This window comes from Stenella coeruleoalba (assembly GCF_951394435.1).
Source record: "Stenella coeruleoalba genome assembly, chromosome: 14".
Lineage (NCBI taxonomy): Eukaryota > Metazoa > Chordata > Mammalia > Artiodactyla > Delphinidae > Stenella > Stenella coeruleoalba.
The window spans coordinates 58844286-58870710 of record NC_137160.1 but is presented as its reverse complement, the minus strand read 5'-3'; the positions used below and the strand labels follow the sequence as shown (position 1 = coordinate 58870710).

Genomic DNA, 26425 nt, shown 5'->3' with positions numbered 1-26425 from the left:
ATTCCATTTGCTGCATTAGGAAACTAAGGCCTTGCCTGGTTCATCCACTTGCTCAAGGTCAGGGCTGGGCAAAGGTTCACTATCTGGGGCCAGAGCGTACAAATTTTAGGCTCTGTGGACCAGTTTCTGTCACGACTACTCAATTTGGCCTTTAAAGCCCAAAGACCGACAATACGTAAAAGAGTGAGCAGGACTGTGTTCTGATCAAACTTTATTTATGGACACTGGAGTTTGAATTCATATAATTTCACGTGTCACAAAATGTCATTGTCTTCTTGATTTTTTTTCCAACCACTACATGATTCTCAGACCATACAAAGTTAGGAGGCAGCCTGGCTTTGGCCCATGAACTGTAGTTTACTGATCCTGGGTCAAGGTGATCTATGAAGTTAAGTGGCAGAGTCCAGATTCAAAGGAGAAACTGTGCCCCCTCCTGTAGGCTTAAAAGTATAAGCTACTAAAACCACTAATTCCATCTGGTCTATGATATGGATTACTTGACAAAAGTGGCTAGCCTAAATGTTAACTGACACTAACATATAGTAATAATAATAATAATAATAATAAACATAAACAGTACAGAGTGAATTTTTACCTTATTTATTTATTTTTTGGTACGCAGGCCTCTCACTGTTGTGGCCTCTCCCATTGTGGAGCACAGGCTCTGGACACTCAGGCTCAGTGGCCATGGTTCACGGGCCCAGCCACTCCGCGGCACGTGGGATCCTCCCGGACCGGGGCATGAACTCGTGTCCCCTGCATCGGCAGGCGGACTCTCAACCACTGCACCACCTGGGGAGCCCTTTCCAAATCATTTTTATTTTCAAATACCTATTTGCTTTTCTGGACATTAAAGAAGGGTGAAAAGTTTTTGTTTACTTAAAATTTCAAAATAAATCAATAGGCACTATGAACAAAAAGAGACCAATCATAGCAATGTTGAGCCTGAAAATGTTGCTTTTTAATTTTTATGATATGTTTTTAAAGTGAGATAGTACTATAGTAACAAGGGCGTTAAATGCACTTGCTTTTCGTGGGTTTATCTAAACCAGGTAAAATCGAAACCACAACATCACCTGGGTTGATTTCAACACCAGCCCTTGCTGTGCCCGGGGGTCCAGTGGACCCCCCTCTCCACCCTTTGTCCCTGGAGAATCACTGACATAGCTGTTGGCTGTAGGGTTTATCCTCTGCTCGCTGAAATCAGCTACGTGATGAAATGGCCAGGAGGCCGCCGAGGAACAATCGTGCTCCTTTTCCCTAATCACGGACGTTCGCGTCTCTTACACATGAAGTGTTCTGAAGTGAGAGCTTATGCTATTAATAATTTAAGAACAATTAAAGACAGCAAATATTTCTCCTCTTGGGCCTTTGGCAGTGGCTTAGCCAGTTTCAGCGGGTGCTCCTACTAACTGCTGCCTCAACCTTCCTCTAATTATAATGAAAGAATAATCCTCACAAAACCATATTTAAACACAGCGGAATGAGGGCTTTCACAAAACTGTACACACTTCTCCAGCGGTGTACTATAGGGAGGAGGGAAATAAAGATAGATTTGGGGGTACAGTTGTAGCTTGAGAGAGCTGTGTTTAGATAGTCTCCACCTCGGGGTGACTAACTATATTTGATTTCTAGGGCTGCCATAGTAAAGTACCACAGACGGGGTGGCCTGAAACGTATTTTCTCACAGTCCTGGAGGCTGGAAAGTCTAAGATCAAGGTGTCAGCAGTGCTGGTTTCTCCTGAGGCCTCTCTCCTGGGCCTGTGAATGGCTGTCTTCTCCCTGGGTCCCCACATGGTCATCCCTCTGTGTGTGTCTGTGTCCTAATCTCCCCTCTTCTTATAGGAACACCAGTCATATTGGGTCAGGGCCCAACCTAATGGTCTTGTTTTACCTTAATTACTTCCTTAAAGACCCTTCTTCAAATACCATTTGGCATTCTGAAGACTGGGGGTTAGGACTTCAACACATAAATTTTGGGAGAAGGCAATTCAGCCCATAACACCAACTCAGAAGACTGCTATAAATGACTGTGTATAAAGCTGTTTTCCAAATTTAATAATATTTGTTCATTTTGGACCATCCCAGTCCACACCTACCCTCCGCGGCTTTACTGGTGCTGAGTTAACTCCAGTCCCTGCCACAGCCGCTGAACCTCTAACAAACCAGCTTCACGCAGGGGCCTTGGCTGGGGAATGCGTGTCTGCTGTTCTTGATGTTGGGTCTGAGCTTCCTAAGCCCACCCCACCAGCTCCTCCTGGCACACGAAGCGATGGGAAATGCCGCTTGGCCGGGGCTGGCCATCACAGATGTGAATAAGTGCCACTGTGCTTCTCTGTGTTGCTCTAAGAATGGCCCCGAACTACAGAATAGAAAACCTTTCTAGGCGACCAGGTACATGAAAGTCAGCAATCTGCTTTTCTCTTTCCTGAGAAAATGAAAACACATTTCAAAACCCTACCAAAGGCTTTAATTCCGTGTGTGTTAGGCTGAGCCAAGCTGCTTTAAACCCTGTTTCATGGTACTAAGGACTTGAACTAGAGGGATCTGTTATCACATTCACTTCAAATTCTGATAAGGTCTCTAGAATTTGAAAATAGTCTTCAGCCCCTCTATTTGAGCACTGGGCCTGAGACAGCTCTCCTTTTATCTTCCGACTTCAAAGTATAATTTGGGAATAAAGGTTTACTTTCCCGTGAATTCCGAAAGTTCTATACCGTCAGGGACAATGGGCTGACGTCCTTAGGAAAGAATCTCAGACTCTGAACGAACTTGCTTTGGCATCCACACCCTCCCTGGGACGGTGGAAGGGCTACAAGTATTCTGGAGCCCACCTGGCCCCTGGACACTATGGGAAGTTAACTCTTTGGACAGTAGGCATGATGGTGTATTTTCTAAAGAGTCTCTATGTTTGCATCAATTTGAATTTTTTAGTCCCCTAGCCATGAAGCAGCTGTGCCATGACAGGAAGAACACGGTTCGGAGTCAGACACACATGGAACTGTAGCCATGTTTTGTGTGACCTTTGACCTCCCAGACCCTCAGCTCCCTGATTTGGGACATGAGGATACTGTTATCCACCTCACACTCATTTGGGGGATGAGGTAAGAAAAGGGATGTGGCAGTAGCTTATAAATGACAGTGCACTAAAGATGATGTCGGTGGGGCATCTCTCCTGATTCTTCAGTGACTACGTTTCTTTGTTTAAAAACACTTGGTGGCCCCACACCTGGCCCCATGGTGTGGGGCTCCTTCATATCCTGACCTTATTTGGAGCCATTTAAGGAACAATGAAACACACTGCTTTCTATTCTAACAATATCCATTTTTATTCATCAAGTTAACAATATTTCAAGGCAAACTGACTGCCTACCAACCTTGATGATGCCGATTTACTACTACAGATGAAAACCTCAAATGTCTCTTGCTCTTTGGCATTAAATAGTGAGTGGAAGTGGAGCTTTTATTGAGAGTTTTATTACTTTACTTTATGGTCACACGTTTTTATGTGACAGTAAGGCAGCTAAACACACATTAAATAAGCGCTGAGATAACTTGATAATGACCTTCCACAGATTCTTTTCTCCAAGGAGGTCAGTGCCAAAGAAGACGGGAGAACGTGTTAAACGGAGAAAGGAGCCTGACCTAGAAGGGATGAGAGGAAGCAGGAGCCTTTCTTTCAACGTCCAAAACGTTTGTGGGCTGCCCGTGTGTGCCGGGCACTGGTGCACACAGGGTGAAAAGAACTCAGTCTGAGTTTGTCTTCTTTCTCCGACAGAGTCACAACGGAGCCAGAGACAGAGAGCGAGTCTTGAGGGCCTGAGATAAACGCCATCATAAAGACACGGTCAGTGTCTTCTCGCCGGACGGGGATGGGGCACCAGCTGCATGGGGCACGGAGCAGGCCTCATGGTTCCTGTACTCAGGGGAGGAGCTAAGCGGTTGACAAGTAGACAAGAGGAGGAAGGGCATTTCTGAGCCAGGGAACAACATGTGAGAAGGCACGGCGGTGTGACAGAGAAGGCCTCGATGATGTGCTCGGGGAGGGGGGCAAGGTCCAAGGTGACCGAAATGTAAGCTTCCGGGGAGGAGCTGGCCAGCGGCGGGGGTCCTGAACATAGAGACCCCACAGGCCTCCCTAAAGCCCCTGATTCTAACCCCCGCACAGGGAACTCTCTATGTACTTGACCCTCGTTTGCACTCAAGCGCTGGTGCAGGGCAGCTGCTCCTTGGAGGCCCTCTGGCAGCTCAGGGGGTCAGTACAGGAGGAACAGGATGCTGTATCAGACAGAGGAACAGGTGGGTATCAGACTGATAGCCTCACACTCTGACTGATGTAACTGCTCCTTTGGTGAAAAACCTTATCACCTGCTGCTCATTAGATGTCAATCCAGACTCTGAACGACATGGATTCATCCACTAAATATCTGTTGAGAGCCCACACTGGGCAGGTGCTGTGTGTCCATCAGTGAACAAGACAGGCGTTAGTCCCGAAGATGTGAGGCTTCCCGTGTTGCCGAGAGATCAGACGGTTAAAAAGTAACCCTACGGGGGCTTCCCTGGTGGCGCAGTGGTTGAGAGTCCGCCTGCCGATGCAGGGGACGCGGGTTCGTGCCCCAGTCCGGGAATATCCCACATGCTGCGGAGCAGCTGGGCCCGTGAGCCATGGCCACTGAGCCTGCGTGTCCGGAGCCTGTGCTCTGCAACGGGAGAGGCCACAACAGTGAGAGGCCCGCGTACCTCAAAAAAAAAAAAAAAAAGGAACCCTACGGGAATGCACGGTTCCCTCTCCCAGAGCCCAGAGCTCAGGGCAAGCCCCTGGGGAAGGGACCTGCAGGAGAGGTGGGGGCGGGGGCACCTCCCCCATGGTCCTTCCTGGCAGGAAGGAGCAGCATTTGGTAAATGAACAAAGTACAACAGGGCTGAAATGGAGGCAGCACGAGCCAGGGGAGCTGACGGAGAGGAGGACAGAGCCCGAGGGTGGGGTCCCGGGAGCCGGCTGGTCTTCACTCCTGTTCCCCGAGTGCCTCCAATGGCCCCGCATGGCCAAGGAGAAGGACAAAACGCCCTGCCTTCCCAGAGCAGAGAAAGATCAACGCACAACACGTGAGGGCTGATGGAGAGAGATGAGGCCTGGAAGGGCCGGGAGAGCTGGGTGGCTGCAGGGTGAGGAGTTGTATTTTACCGTCTTCCTACTTTTGCTTAGACTTGGTATGATCACATTGTACTTCAATGAGATCTCTGACTACAGGACAGAGCAGCCCTGGAGGGGAGCAAAGGGCACCTAGGATGATGAACAGGAAGGATGCACGGAGCGCCGGAGTGCGGGTGGGGCGACTGAGGCCAGTGCAGCCGCTGCGCACATAACCCAGACAGACCTCCTGGACCCGGGGCTTTTAGGACCAAGAATGGGTAGGATGCACTGAGTGGTTTGGTGTAGGGGGTGCAGAGCCAAGGGTGAGTCATAGGTTTCTGGCTGGAAGGAGTGGGCAGTTCATGGAATTATTTACTGAACTAAGGGACATGGGCAGAGGAACATTTATCTGGGGGGAGAGGTAAGAGAGAAGAGGCTGGGGGTGGGGGGAAAGGAAGATGCTCAGTGTTTTAGGGAAGCAGAGTTGAAGGTGCCCAGGGCATCCAGGTGGGGTGGCCGCGCCTGGAGCTCCCTCCAAGCTGGCTGAGGACAGGGACGTGGGGACCCAGGCACACTCCCAGGAGTGATAGCTCCAGGGTGGAAGACCTGTTCCCCGCCCTGCAGTCTGCCTCCACCTGGAAGAGGAAATGGGTCCAAAGCTGCTTCAACTGAAATGCCAGTGCAGCCCACTTGACACCTCCTAAATCCCCATCACAGCGTTCCCTGCGCCAGCTGCTGCAAGGTGACAAGGGGTCACTAACCACAGCACCAAGACCCTGGAGCCTGTGACTTCCCATTCTCCTTTTTTATTTTATATTTCACTTCTGCTACTAATTATTTGAAATGATATCATTTTCTGAGCATAAACTGCTGAAAAAAGATAAGTAATGCAAATATATTATAGGCTCTACACTTTCTCTGGAAAAAGAAGGTTTAACATAAATATTTTTCATTTGAACTAATAAACACATCACGTAACATGTTAGCTATCTGTCTCAAATGAAATACCATAGATTCATAATCTGTCCAAAAGAGTAGCTTAGGTTTACCTTTCTGAACCTGTTATTTAAATGTTTCCAATGGTGCCCAAGTGGTAAACTTATTAGGAAGAATTGTAATTGCTAACTGTCGGTATTTCTGCTTCCCAAATCCCTAATAATTTAAAATATAGTGACCTCTATTACTGATTTCTTTAGAAATCATTCTCAGAAGTTGTGCGGTTCTTGGAACGTTTGTGTGTTTTATATACTTAGAGTTAGATAAAGGTGGCCAGAGAAGGAAGCTACAACAGTGGCAGGGCCTCTGTCTGTTGGATCCAGATCATCTGCAGAAATCACCTCTCTGGCCTCACTTTTGTTTTCACTTTGGCTACAGCGAGAGCTTCAATACCACGGTGGAATCAATAACCAGCTTATAGACAGGTCACCCAGATAACATTCTTTTCTCTGCCACGGGCCTGGGGCTCAGTGAAAACCCAGGCGCAGAGCCCAGGGCCACGTTCTGTCAGCTTCTATGGTGAGGCTTTGTTTTTAAAAAGTAGCTATAGGCAGTTCTGAGGTGGAGAGATGTGTCTTTGTTTTCAAAAAATTATGAAACCATATTGGAATTTATATGAAAGATGACTGTGTCATCTGCTCATAGACCCTTCATAACAGTCAAAATCCTAACCTTACTATTATGATATCAACCTTTTTAATAACTGAAGCTGAGATGTGATCGGTATGCTAGAAGGGTCAGGAATACTATTGATAAAATATAGAAGAGTTACGATTTCTACTACAAAGTAGTACTACAAAGAAATTATTTCAAAAGAGAAAAAGATACATGCTACCATGTAAAAACAAGACGAGCTATACCAACATACACCTAATAAGTGAGCAGCATGGCCTTGCTAATGTGCCAGAGTTTCAATGAGGGCAAAAACCTTCAACAGGACCACCTTGCTAAGTCTGCACACCCTACCAGCTATGAGGCATATTAATATCTGTGGGTCGAACAGAGCCCCACTTTATAATGTAAAATACATCAGCACCCGGCCTCAGAATGGCAGCAGTCAGCAAACACAGAAATCAAGAAATAACAGGGAAGGCCAACCGATCTCACTTTGTAGTTCTTAGAAGGGTGAGAGCTCAGTGAGCCTGGCTGATAATGATCTCTTACTCCTCCAAGCATCTCTTAGTGCTGAATCACCCTGTCAGGTTACAGCTCTGCACTCTCTACAACTAACCACCTCACTCAGCTTATGTCAACTCTATCTGGTTCTCTCTTGAAATGAGGAATTCTTATTGTCTCATTACATCCTTAAATCAACTCTAAACCCGGGCTGTGGGCTGTACTCACAGAGCCCCGTTTTGTGGTGAGGGGCAAAGCAGAGTGAGCTGATTGACCCAAGGGCTGGCTCTGAAAGCAGCTTCTGCAACTGTGCACTTGTGTAAACGGACTCCCTGTGCCCTTGTGCAAACAGACTCACTGTCCACTTGCGTAAATAGATTCACTGTGCACTTGTGTTAAGTCGCTTCGCTTATCCAGGTCTCAATTTCCTACTCATCAAAAGGTAGAAGTCAGATGACATTATAAAGAACTAACTTTTTTTTCTTCTAAGTACATACATCAAGAACTTTGAAGGGTCTGAGACTTTACCCAACTTTCAAATTAACGAGTTGCCTGCCCCAGTTTCATGTACGTTAGCAGAAGACATGAGATTCTTGGGTCAGAGATGAAGGACTTCATTACTGACAAGTGGCATGAGCTTCAAGCTTCTCTCATCACCCCTTGTCCCCAAAGTTCCATGAGGGCAACAGTGAGGGGCCAGGCTGTGCTACCCACGCAGTAGGTTTGTGTTACGCCTGAGGGACCCTGAGCTCAGGGAATCCAAATCTCTTACTTGGCTATAAGCACACCTGTTTGTCCTTTGCTCCAGAGAGAGGCATTTATTATACTGAACAGGAAGACAGCCTGCCCTCTGCTTCAGAAGCAGGCGCTGCCTCTGTCTCCCGCAGCTGTTCGCTATACCAGCATCCTTAAAAAGATAGCCCAGAACAAAGACCATCAGTGCTTCCACTGGTAAAATGTGCAGAAGCGTGAGAAACCTATGGAGAACGGCATCCCAACAGCCTCTAAACAACTCAGGTGTTATACATTTCTCTCATTATAAGTGGAGTCAAGGTTAGAGACACACTCAGTATGAAAAATAGATTTCCAACTGATCCCAAGGGTGAATTCTACTAGTATCCTGCTAAAAATCAATCATCTTAAAAAAATAAAAATAAAAAGCAAGTTTCTTTGCAGATCTCAATTTTGATTCATACAGAGTACTAACAACCTTGAACACATTTATTCAAGATCGGGAATAAACCTTACCCAATTTTTCAATAGTTATTTAGTTCTCCACACCTTGTAGCTTAGGTATGGCTCATCCCATCCATAGACCCAAGCATATATCTTTTTCTTTCTTTTATTTTAGAGCAGTTTTAGACTCACAGCAAAATTTAGGCAGCAAGTACAGAGCTTTCCCATATGCCTCTTGCCCTATACAAGCACAGCCTCCCCACTATCAACTTACCCCACCAGATGGGACATTTGTTGCCACTGATGAACCTACATGAACAGGACATTATCACCCAGAGTCCACTGATTACATTAGGGTTCACTGTTCGTGTCCTACTTGCTATGGGTTTGGACAAATGTACAGTGGCATGTACCCACCATTACAGTATCAAACAGAATATTTCTACCGCCCTAAAAATCCTCTCGGCATCTCCCTCCCTCCCACCCTCCCTATCCCACCCCTCTAGGTGGTCACAAAGCACCGAGCTGGTCTCCCTGTGCTATGCGGCTGCTTCCCACTAGCTATCTGTTTTACGTTTGGTAGTGTACCATTGTAAAACAATTATACTCCAATAAAGATGTAAAAAAAATGAAAAATAAAAATAAATATAAAAAAATGAAAAAAAAATCCCCTCTGTTCTGCCTCATCACTCCCTCCCTTCTACCTCCTGGCAACCACTGATCTTTTTACTGTCTCCATAGTTTTGCCTTTTCTAGAATGTCACACAGTAGGAATTGTACATACGTAGCCTTTCCGTATTAGCTACCTTCACTTGGTAATATGCATTTAAATTTCCTTCATATATTTTCATGACTTGATAGCTCATTTCTCTTTAGCGCTGAATAATATTCACTTGCCTGGATGGACTACAGGTTATTTGTCCAATCACCTACCAAGGGAGATCCTGGTTGCTTACAAGTTTTGGAACTATGAATAAAGCTGCTATAAACATCCTTGGGCGGGTTTTTGGGTGGACATAAGTTTATCACTTCTTTGGGTAAATATCAATGAGCACTCCTGCTGGATTGTGTGGTAATATACTTCTAGTTTTGTAAGAAAGTGTGGAGCTGTATTCCAGAGTGGCGGCACCATTTTGCATTCCCATCAGCACTGAATGAGAGTTCCTGTTGCTCCACATCCTCACCAGCAGGTGGTGGTGTCAGTGTTCTGGATTTTGGACATTCTAATAGGTGTCTAGTGCAAGACTGCATCTTTATTGCTCCAAGTCAGTCTCAACCAGCAACTCAGCATCACTTGGGAATTTGGTAGAAATGTAACTTGCTGAGCCCAACCCCAAACCTACTGAATCATAAACTCTGGAGTGGGATCCAGCAATCTTTTAAAAGCCTTCCAGGTGATTCTGATGTATACCACCAACATCATCAAAGTACATTAACATTTGGGAATAAGGACACTAAGTAAATCAGCTCAAAAAAAATTTACTGGTTGTTATTATTGGTCCTAAGTTGGCCTAACAGATTGAAAGAAAGGAGTTATATTCTAGGTTTGGGAAAGGTTCTCTCCCCCTCCAATAGCTATGAACAAAGCATGTTTTCCCCATGGCCATGAAGAGGACCATCTTTGGGTTGGAGCTGACACAGAAGAGGTTTGGAAGGATCTCATGTCCCTGGTAATATTACTGAGCCACTAAATCAACAAACTGCAAAGTGTGACTTATCTATGGGCTTCCTCTTACTCCAAGTTGATACATTTCCTTTCTGGTTAGTTTGTATGAGTAGGCTTTATGTTACTTGCAGCCCAAAGCATCCTGATTAAAACAATTTATTTCTAAAGTTCCTCTGTGCCCTAATGTTTATGTTTCCTTTTAGAACCTCCTCCCTACAGCTATCCTGGGACTCTCTGCAAGCTTTTGTCCAGATAAATATGTGCGTGTGCTGCAAAACAAACGGACGACTTTATAGATTAAAACTGTGTCCATGAGGGCCAGTGCTCATGTGTTCTACCACTGTGTCCTCCATGCCTAGGAGAGTGGTTATCAAATAAGAAGGTCTCCATAAATAGTTGCTGAATAAAGGAAGGATAGGAGGAAGAGAGGGACCATAGGGAGGGGGGAACCAAAATGACGTGTGGAGGGTATTTTAACTCAGTTATGTCTACTCAGCTTTCCCACTGGCTATCCTTTTAGCTGGTTCCCCTGGGGTTGTTTGATGCCTGCTGCATTCCTGGATGCCACATCACATAACATCCGAAGGCGAAAAAGGACTCTTTCTCCTTGTACGTCATTAAAAAGCAAAGGAACCTTTTCCAGAAGCCTCCCCAGCCCTGTGGTCTTCTTTGAATGTCTTTTGGACCAGAATTTCACTGGTTGAAGACTGAAGTATGAAAATTAACGATCTTTAAAATATTCAAAGAAAATGTGGAAGTACGTTCTAAAACAAGACTGGAAAACAAGCCGCTGGAAAAATAACAGTTTGATTAGTAAAAGTGACTGCATATCTCACCATCTACCTAGAATAAATATATTTAGATTGATTTAAATTCTAGTGATAATTTAATCATATATTAAGATATATGGATAGTTCTAAAGGCTATGATTGACAGATTTAACTATACAAAATGTATACATTTCTCTTCAACAAAATGTATCATGAATAAAGTCAAAAGACAAATGGTAGAATGAGGGAAAATATTTAGAAAACATATAACAGACAAGTAGTTAATAACCCTACTATATAAAAGACTCCTACAAATTGAAAAGGAAAAGATTGTAATAGCATCCTAAAGATAGAAATAGATAACGTGATGATTAAAAATAAGGTCAACCAAAACCTATGGGATGCAGCAAAAGCAGTTCTAAGAGGGAATTTACAGCAATACAATCCTACCTCAAGAAACATCTCAAATAAACAACCCAAACTTACACCAAAAGCAATTAGAGAAGGAAGAACAAGAAACCCCAAAGTTAGCAGAAGGAAAGAAATCATAAAGATCAGATTAGAAATAAATGAAAAAGAAATGAAGGAAACGATAGCAAAGATCAATAAAACTAAAAGCTGGGTCTTTGAGAAGATAAACAAAATTGATAAACCATTAGCCAGACTCATCAAGAAAAAAAGGGAGAAGACTCAAGTCAACAGAATTAGAAATGAAAAAGGAGAAGTAACAACTGACATTGCAGAAATACTAAGGATCATGAGAGATTACTACAAGCAACTCTATGCTAAAAATATGCACAACCTGGAAGAAATGGACAAATCCTTAGAAAAGCAAAACCTTCCAAGACTGAACCAGAAAGAAACAGAAAATATAAACAGACCAATCACAAGCACTGAAATTAAAACTGTGATTTAAAAACTTCCAACAAACAAAAGCCCAGGACCAGATGGCTTCACAGGTGAATTCTATCAAACATTTAGAGAAGAGCTAACACCTATTCTTCTCAAACTCTTCCAAAATATAGCAGAGGGAGGAACACTGCCAAACTCATTCTACGAGGCCACCATCACCCTGATACCAAAACCAGACAAAGATGTCACAAAAAAAGAAAACTACAGGCCAATATCTCTGAGGAACATAGATGCAAAAATCCTCAACAAAATACTAGCAAACAGAAGCCAGCAGCACATTAAAAGGATCATACACCATGCTCAAGTGGGGTTTAGCCCAGGAATGCAAGGATTCTTCAATATACGCACATCAATCAATGTGATACACCATATTAACAAACAGAAGAATAAAAACCATATGATCATCTCAATAGATGCAGAAAAAGCTTTCGACAAAATTCAACACCCATTTATGATAAAAACCCTCCAGAAAGTGGGCATAGAGAGTACTTACCTCAATATAATAAAGGCCATATATGACAAACCCACAGGCAAAATTGTTCTCAATGGTGAGAAACTGAAAGCATTTCCTCTAAGATCAGGAACAAGACAAGGTTGCCCACTCTCACCGCTCTTATTCAACATAGTTTTGGAAGTTTTAGCCACAGCAATCAGAGAAGAAAAGGAAATAAAAGGAATTCAAATCGGAAAAGAAGAAGTAAAGCTGTCACTGTTTGCAGATGACATGATACTATACATAGAGAATCCTAAAGATGCTACCAGAAAACTACTAGAGCTAATCAATGAATTTGGTAAAGTAGCAGGATACAAAATTTATGCACGGAAATCTCTGGCATTCCTATACACTAATGTTGAAAAATCTGAAAGTGAAATCAAGAAAACACTCCCATTTACCACTGCAACAAAAAGAATAAAATATCTAGGAATAAGCTTACCTAAGGAGACAAGAGACCTGTATGCAGAAAATTATAAGACACTGATGAAAGAAATTAAAGATGATACAAATACATGGAGAGATATACCATGTTCTTGGATTGGAAGAATCAACATTGTGAAAATGACTCTATTACCCAAAGCAATCTACAGATTCAATGCAATCCCTATCAAACTACCACTGGCATTTTTCACAGAACTAGAACAAAAAATTTCACAATTTGTATGGAAACACAAAAGACCCCGAATAACCAAAGCAATCTTGAGAACGAAAAATGGAGCTGGAGGAATCAGGCTCCCTGACTTCAGACTATACTACAAAGCTACAGTAATCAAGACAGTATGCTACTGGCACAAAAACAGAAAGACAGATCAATGGAACAGGATAGAAAGCCCAGAGATAAACCCATGCACATATGGTCACCTTATCTTTGATAAGAGGCAGGAATGTACAGTGGAGAAAGGACAGCCTCTTCAATAAGTGGTGCTGGGAAAACTGGACAGGTACATGTAAAAGTATGAGATTAGATCACTCCCTAACACCATACACAAAAATAAGCTCAAAATGGATTAAAGACCTAAAGGTAAGGCCAGAAACTATCAAACTCTTAGAGGAAAACTTAGGCAGAACACTCTATGACATAAATCACAGCGAGATTCTTTTTGACCCACCTCCTAGAGAAATGGAAATAAAAATAAACAAATGGGACCTAATGAAACTTCAAAGCTTTTGCACAGCAAAGGAAACCATAAACAAGACCAAAAGACAACCCTCAGAATGGGAGAAAACATTTGCAAATGAAGTAACTGACAAAAGATTAATCTCCAAGATTTATAAGCAGCTCATGCAGCTCAATAACAAAAAAACAAACAACCGAATCCAAAAATGGGCAGAAGACCTAAATAGACATTTCTCCAAAGAAGATATACAGACTGCCAACAAACACATGAAAGAATGCTCAACATCATTAATCATTAGAGAAATGCAAATCAAAACTACAATGAGATATCATCTCACACCAGTCAGAATGGCCATCACCAAAAAATCTAGAAACAATAAATGCTGGAGAGGGTGTGGAGAAAAGGGAACACTTGCCCTGCTGGTGGGAACGTGAATTGGTACAGCCACTATGGAGAACAGTATGGAGGTTCCTTAAAAAACTACAAATAGAACTACCATATGACCCAGCAGTCCCACTACTGGGAATATACCCTGAGAAAACCATAATTCAAAAAGAGTCACGTATCAAAATGTTCATTGCAGCTCTATTTACAATAGCCAGGAGATGGAAACAACCTAAGTGTCCATCATCGGATGACTGGATAAAGAAGATGTGGCACATATATACAATGGAATATTACTCAGCCATAAAGAGAAACGAAATTGAGCTATTTGTAATGAGGTGGATGCACCTAGAGTCTGTCATACAGAGTGAAGTAAGTCAGAAGGAGAAAGAGAAATATTGTATGCTAACACACATATATGGAATTTAAGAGAGAAAAATGTCATGAAGAACCTAGGGATAAGACAGGAATAAAGACACAGACCTACTAGAGAATGGACTTGAGGATATGAGGAGGGGGAAGGGTAAGCTCTGACAAAGCGAGAGAGTGGCATGGACATATATACACTACCAAACGTAAAACAGATAGCTAGTGGGAAGCGGCCGCATAGCACAGGGAGATCAGCTCGGTGCTTTGTGACCACCTAGAAGCGTGGGATTGGGAGGGAGGGAGACACAAGAGAGAAGAGATATGGGAACATATGTATATGTATAACTGATTCACTTTGTTATAAAGCAGAAACTAACACACCATTTTAAAGCAATTATACTCCAATAAAGATGTAAAAAAAAAAAGGGCAAAGGGCTGAATAATTAGGGTATCCATATTTCATAATAATAAGTCGCTACTACTAAGAGTGAGTTAAAGATATATAAGTATTGCACTGGACTCCAGCCACTAAAGAGATGTTCAGAGAGTACTGACTGATGTGAAATCAAACTGCAGAACCTTACGTACAATATAATATCACATTGTTAGAACTAGTAAGTAAGAGACTTGGGACATAGATTGATATTTATATGTCTAAATGGGCATAGAGAGAGATGTGCAAAGATAAACACCCAAGTATTATCCCCAAGAAAGGTACTGCAAGAAAGATGAGGAAATCTATGACCTTCTTCACTATATATTTCCGTAATTTTTGCCTTCTTATATGGTACCTATGAATTCAGTAATTAAAATAGACCAACAAGCTACAAACATTAACAAATGTTACGTATGATGAATTCATGATCCAACTTAAGAGCAATATAGTCCAGCTAAAGAATAGTAAATATGTAACAATATATAACACCTAACGGAAATATATGTTAATACCTGTATCTTTTCTACTGCTAATATATGCTAGAAAGAGTTTTCAATGCCAGCTATAAATCCATGTCTATAGTCACTTGTCTAGATCTGTAAGAAAGAAATATTGCTATTTGGTCAATAGAAATATTTTACCTGAGTAGATTATATTACTTACATTACTCATTCTACAAAGGTAATAACATGGATGGAAGATCAGCAATCTTGATCTCAAACTGTTCTATTATTTTTCTTATTTTAATAATAGGTATAACCATACTTCCTAATAAAATTTCTGCTATTTGTAGTTTTAATTTCATTTATATGCATTATTCATTTTTAAAGCTTTCTATTCACTCAAAATTTATTCTAATAGGTAATGCAATTACCGGTTCTTTGTATTCTTAAAATTAATTTATAACAATATTACCCAAACACAGGAATGTGGTTAACCCTCATAAACTAAAATTGTGACATATCATCAAGCTTTCATAATCTGTTGTTATCACTCTGCAAGTTTTAGCTCTCATTTATTTTACTTCTTTTTAATTTAGTTTGTAACAACGGGAGCGACATTACCCTTACAGATGAAGCAGGCAAGTTCTAATCGGAGCCCAAATGCCACTGAATGTGTTCCAATGAGTTATCCATCCACATTAAAGAGGACAAATGAGCTGAGAGCTGGTGTGATAAGAGGAGGACGAATCTGAGCCTGCCTAGGCAAGATGGATAGAAGCACACGGGACCTATGAGGTCAAAGATAAAATCCATCTATTTCCCAATTTGTGAAATTGGATTTGCTGCGTTTGAGGCACAAACCCAGAGCGAACCTGGCGAGTTAAGGGTGCGTGAACTTTTCCTGAAATGTCCTGAAGACAAAGGTCATACTGAGACTAATTCTTTCTGCTCTCGGGTCAGGGGCTCAGAAGCCAGGTAGAGCCTGTCTCAGAAGCAGTCCACAGGGGAAGAATTTACCTGTGCACACTTCAGTCCCTTATATCCACAGCATCAGGACCCTCACCTCCAATCTCATTCCATGAGGGTCTTATATACCTTCCTGATGTCTGCAGGTAAATGGGCAAAGGGGAAGACATCCGCCAGGATGCCTCCATCACAGTGAGAGGCTGCCTTACTGCTCTAATCACGCTGTGCTTCTCAGGCTTTGGGTGTTAACTGCAAACTCAGAGGTGTTAGGGCCTGGGGCAGTGCTCTTCCAAGGGCTAATATGTCAAAAACACTCACTGGGTCACTAATAATGGCAACCACCACTGCAGACTGATGCCTCAAACGTGAATAAAGCCTTCACAGTTATCCTATTTCTTTGCCACCCTTCAGGGACTTTGGGTCACTGTGCTTTTTCCCAACAACATGGGAAGAGTCAAAAATGCACCGTTTTCCCAGGTTCCAGTGAATATTGCAACAGCTTTTGACATTAGCTTGAGGACGTACATCTATTTTTTGTTTTACTTAAAGCAATTTGGTGAGTGGGTCAGCCAAAACCCATCTGACCAGCTTAAATGTCCTATTGGAAGATTTTGCCATAATAGTGTGTATCCTCAGTCGCAATAAGTGTATTCGTTTTATCAGAATTTGCTAGCAGACCTATTGGGTTTTCCTCAACACAGTATGTAAAGATCCGAACAAACTTGTTGGCCAACCCGATACTCAGACTTCAGAGTGACCCAAGTTCTCTGCTAACCATTTCTCATGCATTTAGCACATTTAATTCTCCCAACAGCTCTATGAAGAAGGTGCTGGTATTGGTAGAAAACAGACTAGAATTATTAGAAACTTAGGTTCCTAGGTTTAGTAATTTGTTGAGATATTTTTTAGCTGTTAGTGTCAGCGTCAGCACTCACCCCAAGTCAGGCAGACTTTAAAGTGAAAGAAGTTAACCAATGGACATTGTCTTCTCTGAATATGTCCGAAATATTCACAAAGGCAATTTAGAATGTTCAGTCCTGCCCTGAGTCTTAACAAAAACCCTAAATAAGCAGTGCATGTTGATTATGCAGAGGACCCAGTCTATGAGAAATGCTTACATAGAGACCACAAAATAGACGTCTACTGAATCATAAGTTTGAGAAGGAACTAAGGCATTTGCTCTAATAAAAATTAAAAATTTCATTCTCAGTACTAAATTTTTTTTTTAAATATATAAGCGATTTGGGGAAAGATTTAGATGACCCAGGGTCTCTTTAAAAACTGCCCAGGTTAAGATTTAGTGGGTGTCTTCCTCTTTCTAGAAGATACTGCTGTGGGAAGCAGAAGCATCCTTAAGCCTTCTGGTGGCCTTAGGCTCACTCAGCACGCTGAAGTCGGTACTTAATAGGGGACTAATCCTGACCACAAGCATGTTTCTCTATGACAGCAAAGCCCCTCTGACAGAGACTGATGGGATCCGAGCACTAGAACCAGGAATTTGGTCAAGTGCTTCATTGATAAGACATACAAAATGCAGCCCAGCGGGTTCTGCGATTTTCTTCAGTGTCAAATGGCCCATCAGAGGTACGGCCGGGGGAAGCCACAGCCACTGACTGATAATCCCTGGATCTCTCTCTTAAATTTCTTTCCCTCCTCAGTGCGTTCAAAGCTACACAGGGAGCTGCCTACAACGGCTTCAACCTCACACCTAGAAGTCTGTTAGCAATGCTCACTCTTCACCGTCAAGGGGCCTGCTTGGCACCTTCTAGAACTATCAGGGCACTTAAAGAGTCACAGAGGCAGGATAACGAGGACTCTGAAAGCAACCACCTCCATCTGTCTGGTCTTCCTAGAGGCCTTTCCAAACCTCTCATACAGAGTTGCCCCAATAGTTCTAACCCTATCCCCCTCCTACCCCCCCATGGCCTTAGGGCTCAGACACGAGGAAAGTGCTGACTCAGTGTTTAAAGGCAGGGTTTCAGGTTTGGGTATTACAGCCTCTGGGGCACGAAAGCTGTAAGGCAGGGACTGAATATATTATAATAAAAAAGGTGCCACATTGCTGCTCTGCACCTGTCCTCCGCCCAATTGCGATGCACTACCCAATGCCATGTATTTACATCTGCAGACTAATAGGGCAGATGCTTTTTAATACCCTTTTAATGTTTATAATTAAGAAAGGTTCTTACAAATGTATGGACACCAAGGGGGGAAAGCAGGGTGGAGGGGAGGATGAACTGGGAGATTGGGATTGACATATATACACTAATATGTATAATATAGATAACTAATAAGAACCTGCTGTATAAAAAAATAAATAAAATTAAATTAAAGAAAAAAAAGAAAGGTTTTAATGGTTTAATGTGTTGGAAATGCATTAAAAAAAACCTGTTGCCCTTTGGCAGAGCTCTTTTAGAATTAGAATTACCACACTTTAATTTTTTTCCCTGGTAAATAAACTTAAATGAAAAATAAATTATGTTCCATCCAATGAGGTCTTGGCCTGTATTCATTCTGAATCTCAGCCTTTGTCAGGTCTTAGATGGGCTCCCACCTGCCCCCCCGTGCCCATGGGTGATCTGTGAGGGTCCAGAGACGTACTGCAATGCCAGCAACAGTTCTGTACAGAAAAGAAAAATCTGGCTACCCCTGATTTAGGAAGAACACAAATCAAGTTTTGACAGGGTTTAAATTCAGATCAGACCCATCCCAACCAGACTGTCTGTTTTGCCCCCACAAGAGGAATGAAGAATAATAAATAAATAGACACAGAGAGGTCGGCCTTCAGTGGAATGCAGGTATCACGCAATTTGGGCTTCATGGAAGGCCCTGTTGCCAAGAAACCCATCACTTTCCATTTCCCATATGCGAATCCCATTCAAGAGTATTTAAAACGATTGGGATAGACATATACACATTACTATATATAAAATAGATAACGGATGAGAACCTACTATATAGCACAGGGAACTCTACTCAGTATATACTGTGTATGGCCTATATGGGAAAAGAATCTAAAAAAGAGTGGATATATGTATATGTATAATTGATTCACTTTGCTGTACACCTGAAACTAACACAACATTGTAAATCAACTGTACTCCAATAAAAATTAAAGATAAAACAAGTCACTCCTGTGTCACATTTAGCAAACATGGTGAATTAATACTCCAAAACCAATATTAACCTAAATCTAGTGAGATTTAGACTAGGCCTGGTAGGACTGCGTGTGTTGCTACATAAAGCATGTTAAAGATGGTCTCAGGGTATACGGTAAGAGACATCACGGAACATTAACTTGTAGTTAATGGAACATTCCCCACGGCCATCCAAGCATGTGGCAAAGGCAGGAGAGAGCTACACAAATACATCTGTTCTAGGGCAGCAGTACGACCACCATCGCAAACAACAGGAGATGCACAGAAATGTACACCACCACAGGCTGAGCATAAATTCACTCTCTCACAGGCCACAGAGCAATGGAAGGTGAAGTGACTTGAGGTAGATGAAAAGTATGGCCCATCTCTCATGTCACTGCAAGTAGGATAGACAAGGTAGCTGTAACTGTGTTTATCAAATCCCAAGTAGAACAAAAATGCATTTTAATGTAACACATAATCGAAGTTCTTATTACAGTCACAGAAAAGGTTCTAACTAGGCATATACAGAACAAATATATACCTCTCTACAAACATAAAATGTACCCCCCCTTACTAGTTTGAAAGAATAGTTCATTATTTTAAAAAAACCCTCCAATTTCTTATCTCATTCGTTATTCTTGACAAACAGAAGGCTGTCTGTTGATGGGATGGCTGTACCATCCTGAGGCAGCACTTATATGCATATACTTGAACTCTCTGGAAGCACAGCATTACCACCTGCTCTAGGAGGTAAGATTTCCACAAGTCAGAAAGATAAAACGTTTTTAAACTTCGAGAATTATTCATTGAAAACCAATGCAATTGCTTAAAGTCTCAAAGGGGTTTACAAAGAATCCCATAAACTAAGTATACACCATACAACATTATCAGAGTAATTACCAAGGTGCAATCACACGTGCTACAACATGGATCAACCTTGAAGACGCTGTGCTAAGTGAGTAAGTCAGGCACGAAAGGACAAATTCTGAATGATTCCACTTACATGAGGGACCTCGAGCCATCAAGCTCATAGAGACAGAAAGTAGATCGGGGGTTGCCGGGGGGCAGTGGGGGGAAGGGGTATGGAGTTTCAGTTTTGCAAAATGAAAAGGTCTTAGAGGTTGACTGAGCGTGCGGAACGCCACTGAACTGTACATTTAGAAATGGTTAAGAAGGTAAATTTTATGTTAGGTTATTTTAGCACGATTAGAAATAAAAAATAATCTAATAAAAAAAAATCCTACCTTTCCATTCTCTATCTCTTTCTCTATTTCTCTTCACAGCATTTAATGTATTATATATGTGTGTGCATGTAATATACATATATTTATATATACAAGCACGTACATATATTTATTTATTTATTGCCTGTACAATTCCTCCCTCCAATACCCCCAAATATATCAGCTCTGAAGGCCAGATCTCGTCTTGTTGCTCTGCCCTTAGGGCCTGGAACAGTGCCTTACAAATATGGGTGCTTAACAAATTTCTTATGCATAGAATTTTTAAACAGTGCAATCGTTCTTTTTTCAAATGTTTTTAGTTATATTAATTCTAAAGAACACATTTCAGTTCAGCTTCTTCTCACTCTCACCAATCCTAATTGTTAAGTCATTAGTTTACCATCATCCTGTTTTAACTCCTGGTGCCAGTTATTAGCAAGCCACTTAGCCACAGTTAAACAATACCCAGGATACATAAAAAGCGATATCCCCAAATAAGCACTTAAAAAGTCCACTGTGAAAATCAAGCTAACAGCATCACCCATTTCTCTTTTTCAAGTAGCTACCAGTTAATGACTTGTGATATACAGGCTGCACATAGTTATAAGGATATAAGATATAATAGAAAACACAAACTAAATTGCATTTTGCTTCACTGGATACTGAAATAATTTCAGCTCTCTGAGGTTTCCCAACTATAGCTGAAATGCAAAGTTGAAAAATAAGTAGATATGTGTATAAATCTTCAAAGTAGCTCCTGACTATAACCATTTTTAATATCCCATGTCGGCAGGGCCTTTTCTCATGTTTAAAATACCTTTACAGATAATGTCTAACCCGATCTTCAAAAACACCTTTGATATTATCAGGGCAGGTGTCGAGGGCTCCTATCTGGAGAATCAGAGAAGCCAAGTGATTTGATCAGGGTCACACGTGCAAGAGCCTGTGCATATATCTGAAAATAATTTTCAGAAGCATAAGAAGCAAGAGGTCTGGCAGTGTGCTCCCGTACGATTCTTGAAAGAAATATGACCAGGTGATGAGATCGCATATACAAGCCACACATGAAAATCAATTCCAGGGCACAGAGATGGGTCATAAACAGTGATCTTTCCATTTCAATGCATGAAACGAAATACGGTTTCGTGGGTGTCACCACAGCGTGACAGGACAGGCCCCATGGGTGCAGCACCGAAATGAAAACAGAGCTTGTCCAAAAGAAATAGATTTGATAGAAAAAGAATCAGAGAATGGCGTCTGGCATGGATGCAATGCCCAACTGCAGGGGATTCTCTGAGTCCAAATATAAAACTGTATCCCTCCGATTTTCGATTTACCAGATAAGTAATCTCAGGCAACAAAATCAGGTTGCCAACATCTAATTCTTTTGAATGAAAATGTTAAAAGATAATTTTTTTTTCGCCACGGGCAGTTAACTTGTATTGACTACTTGTGACGTGTAAGGTTCTGTCCTAGGCATCTTACATGCACATTAGCTCCTTCAGGCTTCACAGCCACACTAGGAGATACAACACTATTATTATCACCCCTGTTTCATAGATAAGACAAAAGAAACTCAGAAAAGGTACGAAGTCTTCCTAAGGTCACATGTCTAGCTCCGTGCAGAGCCAGGACTCAAACGCAGGCAGCCTGGTACCAGAGCCCAAATTCTCAACTGCTGACTCCAGCTGTAGTATCCTCAGGCACTGGCATCTCAAGAAAGTGATATTTTAGCATAAAACCAGGCTGGAAGCTCAGAATAAGAGTCAGTCTTTCAAATTTAACCTGTTTAGCTGTATGAAAAACTCACTGGTTTTCCCCCCGTTTGCTCAGATTTTTGCAAACGTCATCACAGACCTCCACTGCCCAGCAGAGCACTCGATATGCATGATTAGGGAGAATTTGGAAAAGGATAAAATAAAAGTGAACTCCGAGACGTTCAGGGTAGAAATATACACTGGATCATTTCATTAGAAAGAGAACATAAGACTCTTCATGTTGAAGAGGCCTTCAGGTTCAGCCAGCTCAATCCTCTCACGAGTATAGAATCTCCTTCTGCAATGCCAGGTTCTGCCTGAACCCACCAGCCACTGGAAACTCATTATGCATGACTTAGCTCTTGTCAAATCTGCACAGACACCCTGCTCGTCCCCACTCTCTTTCTCAATTCTTCCATCATTCCTCGGTGGTTGAGCAAAGTTCCAGAACATTTCCTATCCTGGGTGCTTTCCCTTGAGCACAATCTATTCTGTGCTTTCTCTCTTAAAATGTGGGGACCAGAAGTAAGTGTGACAATATTAGGGAGGCTTCCCAGCACTGGCAGAAAAAGACTATCACCACCTACAACATAGGCTTTGCTTTCTTAATGCAACCTACACTTACATTAGGGTTTTTTGTTTGTTCGTTTTTTGGTTTTGTTTTTTGGAGGGGGTGGTGAGGCAACAGCATTACAGAGTGATTAACAGAATATGGACCGTACTGTAGATGCATATGTATTTAAACCTAATCCTCAATCTCTTTTTTTATATGTGCTGCTGCTAACTTTTATTACTCTAATTCCAGACACACACTCTTGGCCTTTTAAACCACATGGGATGGATGCCCAATTATTCCTACTACCTGTCACCCTAGTAGATTCATCCACTGTTCATGCCTGGCCAAGGCCGTTTTCCATCTTCCATCTGCTTTGCAGAATGCTCAGTGTCTCTCTCAGGTTTTGAGATCCATGACTCGCTCTTGCTGAACCCTAAACACTCGCGAACCATCCGAGGAAGAGGCCGGGACTGTTAGCACATTTTTCAGTCTAGAGTGTGTAGCATCCACCTTCCCCCTTTTCATTCCGTCCTGCATACCACGATTTCACACGGCTCACCTGAGCAGTCAACAAGCTCTCCTGCAGATTTTCTCAAAAGTCTCAGTTCAACAAAGGGTGAAACTGTATTTCTTCTGACATTAAAAGGCTCATTCAACTTCCCTTTCCTCACCCACCCAGCATCTCCCCCTCTCATTTCTAGCTTTGACCCTCTCACCTAACATATTTCTATTTCCTAAGATTGACTTGTTCGACCACAGCTTTTTCAAAAATGCTCAATCCCCGTGCAGGACAGGTATGCGACAGTGTCCATGGCAGGTTACAAATGGTAAGAGGAAAAAGCCTGCTTTCTCATCAGGCTTCCTTGCTTAAGTGAGATTAAACCTCTAAGGCACAGGGCTGGCATGCAGATATCCATTCAGGATTGGTTTTAATGTTTTAAAAAAGGACTGCCATTCTACTATGAAAGTTTCTACATTCACACATCATGCAGCCATAACAAAAAGGCTTCCTGAAAACAGATATGCATGCCTTATATTTAGGGGAAATGTAGACAATAATCATGTTGATACCTGAAATGTACAGGCACAAAACCAGGAGAAAAGACAAAAGAACAGAACTGAAAACAATAGGTAGGTGGGGTGTCAGTGACTAGAAGGACAGATTGGGTCCTTTCTCCAGCCTAGACAATGGGATTCTAACCTTCTTTTGGAGAGGAAGGAAGACGATCTAGCACCATGCCCCCAAACAGGATTCCTCAAAATAACGCTGACGTGAAAGAACGCAAACTTATTGCTCACAGATGCGGGGAGGACCGCAGGGGCTTCTATTTCCCTGCCCCTAGTAAGGGGGTCACAGTATTGGCCCCAGAGACTTCAAGAGGCAGTTATAAAATAAATAACAGATTGGAAGACAATTCTTATATTGTAAAGTGATAGATACAGGGTTACACAGCTATTGTTTGCATTACGACAGATGATAAATTATTTCAAAAAAGGCAGGGAAATTTTATTCAGTGAAAGAGAGAGAGGAGATGACATGGTATAGAGAAGTGAGGAAGAGAAAGTGTTGTCAAACTCCTTTCTCCTTGGACCACCCATGGCGGCTGTGGGAATCACCACAGTTCTTAGACCAGAGGCTCTGCGCTGAGTGTGATGTGACCATGGGGGCGTGGGACATGGGAAACAGACCTGGGTGGACAAGGCAGGCCCAACAGCACATACCCCAAGAAGAGAAAGGGTCCTGTTCCCTCTTCTAACAAAAATAGTTTTACAAAAATAATTTTTTTCCATGAGCTTTGGACTTTTCGAAACTATACACTCCAAATTATGAAGAAAGAATGAAGCAGTTACCATTGTTAAGGTTTAATCATTTCTCCTACCAGACAGGGTTAGACTGCACTCTGAGTACTTTGAAATCTTAAGAGGAAACGAAACCTACTGATAAGTGTCCTCTTAAATAATGCCACCCGAAGAATCAATTATCTCCATAAAAATGTCTTGAGTCTCCTCACCTCAGCCCTCAATTCAGCGCAAGAATCTGCATTTAAATGATGAAAGAACACTGCGGTATCCCAACCTGTCACTTCTCTCTACTTCCGACCCAAGAGCAGCCAGACAGAAACAGCACTCAAACCTCTAACGGGCTCTTTCTTTAGGGTCTGATTTTTATAAGACTCTGCATTTCTCTCTCCATCAACCCACAGAGCGGGCTCTGCACAGTCAATTAGAACTTTATCATCTAAGAATTTAAAGCCGGCGTGCAGTCCACAAATCACCCTGGCTTATTTTACAAATGGGCCCCATGTCATTGGCAAGCAGCCCCTCCATTCAATATCCGTCCATAAAAACACAGCTTTAAAGCTATCGCTAAGATGGAATCTAGCCTTCCAAAGGCCCTCGAGGCTACAAGCACATCAACAGGGAACATAAAAACAAAGGGACCCAGATGAGAGGCGGTGACCTATGAGCAGACATCATTAAAGCAAACAGCTTCTGTCAACTTTGGGATGATTCCCGTATGAATTAGGTGATACTCCTAGGAAGGTGTAAATTAAGAACGGAGGAAAAGGGGGCGGAGGCCTCCTGAGAGATACCAAGCCTTGAGGTTTGAAGTCCACAGGCTATCGGGTTGCTGTCCACAGGTGAAGGGACCTTTTGTACCCAGACAGGGTCCCAGCAGAGCTGAGGGAAGTGTGAGCCACCTGCACGGAGGTTGCAGGTCAAAACCCAGAAGACACTGACAAGCGGTCCCAGCATCCCCGGACTCACCAGCACACTTGGTTCTGGTCCTGAGAGCGGGCCCGGGAGAACCGGTGCCACCCTCCCCTGGCCGGGTGAGAAGCACGCTGATCTCATACTCTGTGTCCGGGTCGAGATGCCCGATCTTGTAGCTCGTGGAGTCCACTGGCTGCCGGTCGCTCCAGCTCCCGCTGGCGGTGCAGTATTCCACCTCCCGGGCCACGATGGGCCCATCGCCATTGATGGAGTTGGCGTTGAGCTGGATCCACAGGTAGGTGGCCCCCACGGAGGCCAGCTGAGGGGGCGCGATGGGGACAGGGGGCTCTGAAAGGCAAACAGGAGGCCATCCTTCAGACACTTGAGAAGAACTAAATGCACATCAATTACTAAAACAGGGAAGACATTAACATTTCAGCAATGAACTGACGAGAATGGTTTTGCTCAGGTTAATACGAAAAAGCATACTGAGGGAGGTTTGCATAGCGTTCACATCTGTGAAATAAGCCATCTTTAAAACCGAAGCCTGCTCAGGTAGGTACATCCCCAGTTTGTTTTAGGACGCAATTCATTTTTCTCGAACAGCTACATAGGCACCAAAGGATTTTTTTGCACTAAAAGTGACTTGTTAAAAACTCTCTCAAGTGGTAGTAATTAAGCTCTAGAAGTCTCTCCATTGTCAAGAGTTAAAAAAACAAACAAAAAATAACCGAGTGTCTTCAAAATCACCCAAGGTATTAGTTATATCATTAAATTCAGTCTCCGTATATTTGTATTCCAAAGATATCATCGCTTGAAAAACACGGACGAAATTATAGTTTATCTCATCATAAATGCATTTCCAGGATGACTCGTTTACCCCCAAAAGCTATCCCAATGGACTCGTTCTGCTCCAGGAGCAGTGAGCACTTGGGGTGATAAAGTCCAGCACTGCCACTATTCATGGATCTTGCAGTAATGAGTCTTATTAAAGCAGTGAATAGAAAGAAAAGCTCTAAAGCAAAGCACAAGTCATGCCCAGCTTGATAAAA

General features: G+C 42.5%; 1 protein-coding gene across 8 annotated transcripts in view; it reads right to left on the bottom strand.

Moving 5' to 3' along the window:
- The window catches only part of PTPRM (protein tyrosine phosphatase receptor type M), a 798567-nt gene that overhangs the window by 390285 nt on the left and 381857 nt on the right, over positions 1–26425 (bottom strand). For all 8 annotated transcript variants that reach the window (XM_079943436.1, XM_079943437.1, XM_079943438.1 and 5 more), the window contains one exon: positions 25428–25721. In XM_079943436.1, the coding sequence (XP_079799562.1) occupies positions 25428–25721 (294 nt within the window). The remainder of the gene's footprint in view (positions 1–25427; positions 25722–26425) is intronic.